Raw genomic sequence first — 10,875 nt, 5'->3', positions numbered from 1 at the left:
AGGGTCAGTTAGACTCAAAACGTCAGCTCTTTTCCCTCCTTACTGATGCTGCCAGACCTACTGAGATTTTCCTGAGATTTTCCAGCATTTTCTCTTTTGGTTGTTTATCTGTTGCTTTATTTTCAGCATTTTGCTTTTGTATTTTACCTGGCGTACAGTGAAGCCAGCTGTCTGCGCCCATTTTAGTAGCTGACAATGACTGCAATTACCATTGTTACTGCATCGCTCCGACCAAAGACGTCTCTTACCAGAGCTTCCAAGGTGTAACTATGATGTGAATGGCTAAATTGCAAACGATGGAACATTGAGTTTTCTTTCACTATACATTTTTTAGTGTCCTAATTAAAGGCGATATAAATGAATAATTAAACAAGGTTCATTAACCATCTCGCAAACGAATGCTGTTCCTGGGCAATGCAGTAACCATCACAAACATAAATATAGAACAGCAAAAAACTGCAGTCAGAATGCCCCTGGGCTGGGAATTGGTTCTGGTAGTTTATTATTTAAAATATTATCTCGCTTTTAATTCCTGCTGGGGTCTGGGGATGGGGAAGGTGGGGACGAAGAGATACACACGAAGCGAGATGGAGAGGAGTGGCTCGTGTTCAATCCCAGATGAAGGACTGGGCGGTGACTGACTCCTTTAAAACCGGGCCAGCCAGGAGACGGAGAGGTGAAGGGAGGAACACTGACTCACATCTCCGATTATCGTGGGAATACAGCTCTCCCGCGGTAACGTGATTTCAAACCTCTTACAATGAAATGTCAAAACACTCTAATCCCTGTACATGACAAGCAACAGAAGCAGCCTCATTCTGACGAGTTCGCAATAGTGCGCTATTTAAGTTTATATATGACGTGCCTTGTCTGCCCAATGGGTATATAGTAATAGTCATTAAAATTCCACTCTGAAGCATAACTTTCCACTGACGTTGTATTGGAGGTACGTTAAATTAAGCAATCTCTATATTTTTCCTGCTTATTTCACAAATTCTGACCCCAATTGCTAATATCCTCCCCCTGTTGTTTCCTGGATCGTTATCAATAAGAATTGCTTTCATTTCCCATTTCATTCTCTATTTTCTGTGGTATCTGCCAGAATTAAAGACATCTCGATGCATTTGCCAATAGCTTCTTGACAGGCAAAGGGGCGTTGATCTTTTAGAGCGTGGAAACAGAAGTTGCAAATTAATCATTTCCATTTAGCCTCTGCAATTCCTGATGCCTTTAATAGACTGCAGCAATGTATTTCCACATGGAACTTTGCTCGGCCGCTTTTACATTATTGTTGGTGTTGTCCATTCTTAGAGCTCAGTGATGTTTCATTTCAATATTAAAACGTTTGGGCTCATATTAAGTACCTAATCTTATCTATCAGATAAGCAACTAATACTTTCAATCTATAAAGGCTGTACGTAATTGTACGTGTGAAAACGCGTTGTAAGCTTCTGTAATGTTTATATATCATTAGACCTATGATTATAAGCATTTTAATGTTTATATATCTGTAGATATGATTGCACTTTTGATTAAATAATATCTGTTGAAATGCATTTATGTAAACATAAAGCATTGAACAAAGATGAGAGCGTACAAATGATCCGTTTTTCAAAGTCCCTTTTCGGAAATTTGTTTAGACCTTTCCCACAGCCACTCCAGTCTCCAGTCTCCAGACTTGATGGCTAATTGTTCATGTGCAATTTTGTGGATCTTATTGCCACAGTTAATGTTAATGTGCTTTTTAGCTTGAACCTATGCTTGCACATTCTGCTTAGGCAAATTAAGAAGCTTGGACGGAAACAAGCATCGCGTAAGGTTCGCCTGCAAAACGACTCTGATAGTTTCACAACCCGGGGTGAAACTCACAAATCAATTTCAACAAAAACACACACACACAAACGCGGGGTATCAACAAGTTTGGGTGAAATTGCAAATCAACAAAACTGCCAACTCAGCAATCGGCTTGCAATTTGAAATTCGTCTCCCTGCTCTCATTTATGGTGAACATAAACCACCAATACTGTGTGGTACACAGCAATGAATAAATGCGAACATATTTTTGTTACCAAAAATGACTTTGATTGTTATTTGGGAATTTTTGTTTTTCGCTTGGCACATTCCAGTGCAAGACCTTTTTCATTAAATTCCTGAATTATTTAAGGATTATGTTTCTGTGACACGTTTAAACGTCCCTCCTTCTATTCGAGTGAATAACAAGGTACTTGTTTTTCTCTGCGTTCCGGTTTAAGTGTTTGGGTTTTATGCTAAAAATATTCACTTTTGTTACAGAAAAGCTGGCTAGCCATATCTTGCCTTTCTCTATTTGTTTGTGCAAAATAAAGTTTGAAAGCACATCAGAGAAAGCTACAAGAGTGTGTAATAAGAGAATGGCCAAGTGACCCTTCGCGCTGATTACACGTAATTACCTGGAGTCTCAGCCTGTCCGGAGACTGCCATTGAAAGGATGGGATGGAAGGTTAAAAAGGAAGAACATTTTAACACTTTAGAATCAGCATGATACAGAGGCTACAATCTGGTCTGAAAGTACAAACAAGGAGATGCAAAATCGGGGCAGTGATTGGAAAGTTTAATCGTTGTTAAAGCTAAGCTTTAAACAACAAACGTTTCTTTTTTTTATTCTTGAAACCAATTACCGCAGATTTGAAAAAAAAAGAAACTGGACGCAGTTGATGGTCAATTTATGAGTCTTTTTTCTTAAAAAAATTAAAAACGTAGTTCATTGCATGGAAGAGATCGCATCTGAATTGATGCAGAGCCTTTCAATTTACCAAGCAAATTCGTCAACTGAACATTATTTCACGGACACTTCTTGCTGTGTGGGGAGTTATAAGCAGATTGCTGCAATGAAACTTCAGCTTGAATAAGCGAATTACATGTATATACATTATTTTGTAAAAAAAAATGGAAAAGCTAATAAACCTTACTTTGGGTCGTCCTTATTATTGGGTAAATGTGTTGCTTTTGGTTAAGTTGTTTGCTTGTGCATTTACTAACTGACTTGTTTCAAGCCATATTTAGACAGATATGGTTTCACTAGCCTTGTATGCATATCCACAGTATTTTGCGTTTACATATATGTATGTGTGCATGTATATTGTACGTATATATATGTATATGTGTATATACGCGTATATGTGCGTGTGCATATAAATGCGTTTTGTGTATTTGTGTCTGCATGTATGTGCACCCGTGTATACGAATATATTTGCGTTGGTTTATAAAAATCCCCTGCAAAGACTATGATTTAGATCTTCGGGTATATCAATTAATTCGGGGTATTGCTAACATATCAGTATACCACTCACATTTCACTCGTATTTACATATTCAGCAGATTCCTGTCCAATTGTTTGAGAAATGTGCAAAGCAACGTATGCAGAAAAGCAGGTTTGCTACAAGTCAAACTAATTTCAGCTTCACTGGATATTGTCCATCTGCCAAACAAAGCAATGGCATATGCAAATATATTATGATTTTCGACCCTGTTCTGCTTTCACAATGTTGACAGTTTTCTTTTTATATAGAAGTTAAGCATGGAAAATCAAACTCGTGTCGAATGCACTTCGAAAGACGGTGTTATTTGTGATAAAGCGAATTCCAAACGATTCGGTGCATGCTCGAATGCAAGTTGGTTTAAAATAGAAAACTGCGACCCTGAATATGAATTATGACTACTTTTGCAATGTATAGTTCCTTCCCAGCTGAAGAAATACATTCATGTTTTCATCGTATGCAGAAATTTTTTTAATAAATTACATATTTAGGATTTGTGATTTTTTTACACTGCACTCGTTTCTATAACCACAATCAGGCGGCTATATCCGCAAGAAAATTGTTCCTTTCATTTCTCAGGGATGTATCTGCACATCTTTCGCCGGTGGTTTAACTATTTTGCAATAACCAGAGAGAATATTTGTCCAGCAATGACCATTTTTAAAAATGGATAATGTGACCATTTTAATATGTTATTAGACAGAGCAAAACGTTAAAATACTGTCGAGATGTGAGGATTTAATAGAAGAGGGAGCCAGCAATCGGACGATACAGTGCAATTAATATTGTCCTGTCTGCATTTTGCTTGCAATCTCCTGGCATCGAACTGCGCCACCGCTCGAGAAGAGGCGGCAGCGCATCTCAAATCGTTCACAGACTGGCAAATACCTGTCATCTTTTAAAGGGCCAGTTACTTATAGCGTGTATGTTAGTGGGGCCAACAAAGGCAGATCGCTCTCGTGTCGACTTTGCTCAAATCTGCTCGATATTTGCTCTCTAATCGTTCCTATTTTATAAAAATAAGAACATGGTTATTTAAACGATATAATAAGCATATAACGATATGAACTATCACCTTTCCTGTAAGTTCCTCGTGCCAAGATATGAAGCAATAAAGAATGCACCCACAACACAGACACAGGCCGTGCTGTTTTTCCTCGCCTAACAAATGTTCACTCACTAAACAGACTTCGGTACATAGATCTCTCTACGGCCACGTTCCACACACCTAGACTTTTGTAAATGTGGGTGTGGATTTGACCCACACCCTCGTCCAAAATCTGTTTAGAATTGATGAAGAAGAGGGAACAGAAAAAGGAGTAAATGGGCCAAGTTTTTCAGCTGAACTGTACTCAGAGCAGACTTTCTCTCGTCTGGATTTTTGGAATGGAATCGAGTCTTTTTTTCTAAAATGTTGAATGGCTTGTTTGTGACATTGACCCAAACGGGTCGAACTTTCAATTATCGCGTTAACTAAATAATAATTAGAATGGATGTACTTAACTGCGTTAAATAGCCTTCTTTCATGTATATGCAGGCAGCATATACATATAAGTTTGACATGGCGACAAAATATTTTATAAACATAAATTGGAGATAATATATCTAGCCAGAAACGATATCTGAAATGAACGTATTTCTCATGGTCCTATACACAACCTCATTTTGTGTGTATCAATCCTAATAAACAAATTCAATGTTTCCTTATTGGATGCACTTTTGAGCTTTTAAAAGTGTCTTCATTCTCTCGCCACCAACTGTTTAATAGTGTTATATACAGAAGCAGGATCCGTTAATTTTTGCCACGCATTTCTATAAATATTATATTCAACATATATCTTGCGGGTAGTAGACGCAGAGTTTCTTCTCTAGACTGTCCCCATATTTTTAATTATTCCAATTCTGGGAAGATGCAATTTGAATTTATGTGGTTTTTATTTGTCATAGACGTATTTTCATATTTTTTTTCCACCGTAAAACATTGCAAAATGTAAATGACTGTGACTGTCGCCGTATGTGGATGGTCCGGTAATGTTTAAACCCACGCCTGCCCCTTGTCTTTGCCCATATTGATCTGATCCAGGTTGCACCCCCACAAGGACATTGTCTAGCCCAGTACAGATTTATTCACAGTCATTCGATTCCCCGCTTCCCTTCTCAATTGACCATTTCCTTCAATTCGTTGTTGGTCAGTTCAATTGCGATTATTCTTCCAGTGAAATCTTTTAGCACGAGTTAAATGGTGAGATTGCGTGTAAATTGTGTGAGCTGGAAAATGGTACCAATGTTACTCACTGAAAGGACACGTTAGTACAAATGCAGGCACAGAGGTATTACAGATTTTATTTTTAATTTATTCATTTGTGCATTCGAATGTGTCCGGGATTACATCTTTTGCGGCTCAAGTATTTCTAGTGAGAGGAAATGTATGCTCAAAAGCAAAATTGGAATTACTTCAGTTTGTTTAGTCAAAGGTGTATTTAGGGTTTTTTTATTAACCATAAGAATTGCACGAACAATTGGGTCATTCTATTATACCTGCATGACCATGGTCCTGCGTAATTTGCAGTGGGTATATTTTCTGTGTAGAGTAATTGTTGCACGATATTTTTGCACGCGCTGCCCGTTTGCCACATACAATGCAACCAAAAATATTTAATTCAGAGCAGTGTGCTTGGCAGGATATGTGCTTACTGCAAATCCAAACATTGTAGAGGGATTGCAGAACGATTGGGGATAGTATAATTGGCTTTTAAAAAAATAATACGCACTTAATCATACAATTGTTTTGTTTCTTTTGTAAATGGATCATTCCGTTTGATTTGATAGCCCACGCCCTACGCAAGGCTGAAAGTGGCGTTCCACTTCTCATTCAACTGAAATATATTTCATATTATTCAGTTGCTTCCTCTTTGCTACCTTCTATAACAGAACAAGCGTTAAACCACCAGGAGGATTTACTTGCACTTGTTGAAACTGTTCAATAAAGACTTTGTATTGAATTGCATGAGATGGAAAGCAAACTTCATTTGTTTAGCAAGCGGTGAATGTTTTATTTTCAAAGCTACATAGATTTTTTTTAAAAAAGCAAGTGTGCAAGATACAGCTTTAGAAAGAGACACTTGCACAGTTGCTTAGTGTTTATGTGAATTGTCCTTGCTTGGGAAAGGGAACAAAATAGTCCAAAAAAACGGCAAACAGTCCCTTGCGATCAAGATTTACTGATAATTGAGATGAAGATTATAATAAAGAGGCGAAAAGAAGATCAAGCGCTTACTTTGTTGGACCAGCTTTTGACACTCGAGTGCTGATCAGTGCAACTTGGTGATTTAAACTGACGATTCCTTGTAGAAATTTAGGTATCTGTTAAAGGACATGATTAAAATCTGTGTGACAATGTTATGCAAAGTTTCACGTTAGCCTGACTCAATCTCACTGGAAACTTCAAGGCGCTGTCAAGTTTATTTTTATTTACTGTTGTCACAGAAACAAAACGACTGAAAGGAGCTCCCCCCCCCCCCCCCCGTCTCATTTTGTCACTCGTAATAAGAGTGCCCACATAAACTGATACTTCCAATCTACATTACAATCATCAGGTATAAAGCAAGAAGCCTTTAGATCGCTCTCTCTGAACTCTCCAAACTCCTCTCATCTTTCTGCACGATGCCTTTCCCCTGATTCCAGTCAATGTGTTGCTCTCGTTTAAATTAGATTAGGAAAAATCAGAGACAGAATCCTCTGCTGGAGGTTTGCATTTATTCCATAATAGGTATTTTCTATTCAGATTGAAAACATTTTACTGTCAAGATCTGTTGCTCCAATATTCATTTCTTAATCTAACTCTGGTTAGTTTTGTTTCTACGCAATAATTTTTAGGATAAACTGTAGGTCTAGTTCAGCTTCCTGGTTTGAAATAAACCCCAGGAAAAATCTTATTTGCTGTTCTTTCAGACAAAAAAAAAATCCTTATTTCTACCACCACAGTATTTATTGCTCTGAGTGAAGGACGTGAGATTTTGTCCTTAACGTGTGCTTCCTCAGTTGTGAAATGCCCCTCTTTAAACGTTACTCTTCCTTCCATCAGGTCAGTCACTCGTGTTGTGTTGAATTCGATCAGGCCCTATCACCAGAACCCTCAGTATTTGCAACAGGACACTTGTATGTTTGTTTAACTGATTTTATTCTGCTTTTAACAAATACAGTGACTGGGCGGAAAAGAGGTTCGAGATGGAAAAGTATCTAGGTTTACCCTAGAGCGTCGCCACATTAATATTGCTTTCAGGTTTTTGTTGTATCGTCAAGCATTGTATTGATGGCTTCAACTTTTTATTAATATATATCTTTTAACGATCGTTCCAGGAGCACATCTCTCAAGATGGATACGAACAATCTCTGTTTACGAGATTTTTTTTACACATTGTTAATTTCATGATGCTAAAGAAATCGCAAGCCAATCCAAAAGTGAGCCTGAGCAATTAGAAAGGTAAACAGGCAGGAGAAGTTTTAATGCTGGGATTGGGATCCTCCCCTTTTGCATTTCCATTGGTCACTGAACTCTCTGACGACATATATTAACCCAGGCTGCTCTAAAGATGTAGCTGTACATGGAGATCGGAGAATCCTGCTGTTCGTCAGCTTCGTCCTGACTAGATCCTGAAGATATTGGAGCACGATTAATGATCATTTTTAGGGGATCTTTTTTTCCCTCTCTCTCTCTCTCGTCTGTGCTTCTGCTTATGTGTGTGAGAGAGACAGAGACCAAGGCTGAACCATTTTTTTTCCAAATCCATTTGAAGAGGAAACTTTTTGTTGCTTGCTTTATTTTTGTGCGTTGTGCATATCTTGATGGTTCTTGGTACTGGAGCCCATCACTATTTTTGCTTTGTTCAAAAGAAGACTTTATTTTCCCCCTCCACAGTGACAGTTATTTAATGCCAAGCAAACCAGCCGGAGAGAAGCTGCACAATGGAGGAAGTTGACTGTAAGTAAAGCACCGCGATATTTAAAAGCCTAAAGCATCCTTCACTTGCAACTTGTTTGTTTGGGCAATAACGAGCCGAAAGGAAAAAACAAAACAAAACAAAAAAAGGTGAAATATCTAAAGAGATACTTGCAAAATATTTTACACACTTGTCTATGTGTGTGTGTGTCTGTGTGCGTGTCTTTCCCTCAATTGTTTTCCATCAAATTGTGCAGAGGGAGAGAGAAGGAGAAAGGACTGGGGGAAGTCGCCTTACACGCGGAAGATGAGTTTAGTTGGAGGGTTCCCTCATCATCCGGTGGTACACGATGGTTATCCTTTCGCCGCTGCGGCCGCCGCTGCAGCCGCTAGTCGCTGTCACGAAGAGAGCCCGTACTTCCACGGCTGGCTCATCAGTCACGCCGAGATGTCTCCCCCCGACTACACAATGGCGCCGTCCTATAGCCCCGAGTACGCCAACGGCGGCGCGGGGCTCGACCACTCGACGTACGGGGGTGTCTCGGCGGCGGCGGCTGCGGCGGCTGTGGTGGGAGGGCGGCCGACCAAGCGCAGAGGAACGGCCAACCGCAAGGAGAGGCGCAGGACTCAGAGCATCAACAGCGCCTTCGCCGAGCTCCGCGAGTGTATCCCCAACGTGCCGGCCGATACCAAACTCTCCAAGATCAAGACCCTGCGCTTGGCCACCAGCTACATTGCCTACCTCATGGACCTCTTGGCTAAAGATGACCAGAATGGGGAGACAGAGGCCTTCAAAGCGGAAATCAAGAAGGTGGATGTAAAGGAGGAGAAAAGGAAGCGGGAACTGGTAAGCACGATTCACACTGCACTTTTATTTATTTATTTTTGCAGAGCCCTTTCTTTCTCTTAAAAGGCCTTCCACATCCCAGGTTAAAGTTGCATTGCATTCTTTTTTTTAAAAAAACTTTCTCCCACATTTTTTCCCAATAATTCTAATCGAAAACTTTTGATTTTTTAAATACTACTTCAGTTTTATTAACTTGGTGAACTTAATTACAAAAAAGGCGCGCTCAGGATAATTGTAACGAGAGTTAATGGTACGTGTAGAACCTAGCGGAATTTTGGGGTGTTTTTGTTTCAGACAAGAGACCCGGAGGAAATAATTACAGTTATTGGACTTTGCTCTAAAGTTCGAGCATTGTCCTCCAAAGACTGGAGTATAATGGTGTTACTTCTTCCAGATAATCAGCAAAACAAAATTGGTAGCAAGTTATATCTCGGTACTGTAATTTCCAGAATTTCAGTCCTTACTTTGTATTTGTTTTTTCTTTCTCAGGCTAGAACAAAATGTTTGGACAAAATCCTGAATATTAAGATTTGACATTTGAATATTCGCCCCCACCCACCCCACTCCGTGAATCCCACTTTAACTCAGTCCGCGTTTTAGCAGTTTAATGTTTAGCAGAGAATATTTCAAGCAACAGAAATTTCTCCAGCCTGATACACTCTTTGCAATAACTCTTCCCCTTCCCTTAATGCATGTTAATTTTCAAAAGAAACAAGCTCCTGCTAATAACCTGGGCCGAACTCATTCAAGAATATGGTGCATCTACGAAGGTCACAGGCTAAACGTGGAAATGTTTTCTAAAAAAACACATATTATCTGAGAGAGAGCGAGAGGGAAAAAAATGTACACACGTCTCAATCGGGGCATCAAACCGTTGTGTACCAGGAGAAACGTGAGCTAAAATTCAAAGATTGTGCCTTAGAAATGGTTCAAATCACCCCAACCGCAACAGCACTGTCTTGGAAGTAGCCACGTTATAAAAATAAAATGAAGTTTTGGGAACGAGTAATGCTAGCAAACGCTTTCTGGGGTATTTTTTTTATATATAGTAATTACAACGGGGCATATATAATAATTGCAACGAGGCTGATGGTCGAATCGTAAATAATTTTGCTTTGCTGGGGTTTGACAGAATGAGGTTCTGAAGAATACAGTCAGCAGCAGTGACAAAAAGACTAAAGGAAGAACCGGCTGGCCACAACACGTCTGGGCTCTGGAGCTCAAACAGTGAAAGTTTGAACGTGAACTTTGGAAGATGGGGGTAGACGAGACTTTCCAGAGGTTGTTTCTTCCCCGCCACCCCACCCCAAAAGAAGCGGAAAACCAGCCCCGTCGCCCAAACTTTCGCACGTCGACAGGAGCTCTCTGTTGATCCGAATCAACTCTTTTATTTATGTGCAATTTATCCCAATCCAGAGAGAGCGGGAGAGAACGGCTCGGTGGATGGGGGAGAAAACATTTCACATTCGGAACAGAAAAGCCGAGTGGGTAAGGGGCTGTATTGTTTCATAGTAGATGTGAATGGTTTTGCCTTTTTTTTAAAGTGTTGAAAAATATAGCACGCACAGACACACAATCTTGATAAAGAATTATGTATGTGAAGTGTATCTTTGGGAGTGCCTTGTACATCTTTGTTGGATATAAATATTCAAGGTCCCCCCCCCGGGGTGGCTTGTACATCTTTGTTGGATATAAATATTCAAGGTTCCCCCCCCCCCCCCCCCCCCCCTTCCCCACCCCGACGAAGAGTAGCAGTGCCAAAGTGCAGTTTGCTCATATTAGTGTGCAGTATA

At 39.8% G+C, this 10,875-nt stretch overlaps 1 protein-coding gene across 3 annotated transcripts; it reads left to right on the top strand.

The window, feature by feature from the left end:
• The first annotated feature begins 7,483 nt into the window (after nt 1-7,483).
• On the top strand, nt 7,484-10,394 carry hand2 (heart and neural crest derivatives expressed 2). Of its 3 annotated transcripts, none has more exons than XM_043704516.1 (3): nt 7,484-8,277; nt 8,493-9,082; nt 10,215-10,394. In XM_043704516.1, exons 2-3 carry the CDS (start codon nt 8,543-8,545, stop codon nt 10,311-10,313), a joined length of 639 nt encoding a protein of 212 aa, XP_043560451.1. In that variant the 5' UTR covers nt 7,484-8,277; nt 8,493-8,542; the 3' UTR covers nt 10,314-10,394. The 3 variants fall into 3 exon arrangements, with proteins under 3 accessions (XP_043560451.1, XP_043560446.1, XP_043560436.1); XM_043704511.1 differs by having other exon boundaries at nt 7,484-8,385; XM_043704501.1 differs by having other exon boundaries at nt 7,484-9,082.
• The last annotated feature ends 481 nt before the right edge of the window (nt 10,395-10,875 follow it).

Source organism: Chiloscyllium plagiosum, chromosome 2, assembly GCF_004010195.1.
Source record: "Chiloscyllium plagiosum isolate BGI_BamShark_2017 chromosome 2, ASM401019v2, whole genome shotgun sequence".
NCBI lineage: Eukaryota > Metazoa > Chordata > Chondrichthyes > Orectolobiformes > Hemiscylliidae > Chiloscyllium > Chiloscyllium plagiosum.
This window is presented reverse-complemented; position numbering and strand designations above follow the sequence as displayed.

What these genes read in the sequence shown, in the direction of transcription:
- hand2 (XM_043704516.1), top strand. Translation starts at nt 8,543, where the DNA reads ATGAGTTTAGTTGGAGGGTTCCCTCATCATCCGGTGGTACACGATGGT. An exon ending in AGAAAAGGAAGCGGGAACTG is followed by an intron (nt 9,083 to 10,214) that starts GTAAGCACGATT and finishes GGGGTTTGACAG; the next exon opens with AATGAGGTTCTGAAGAATAC.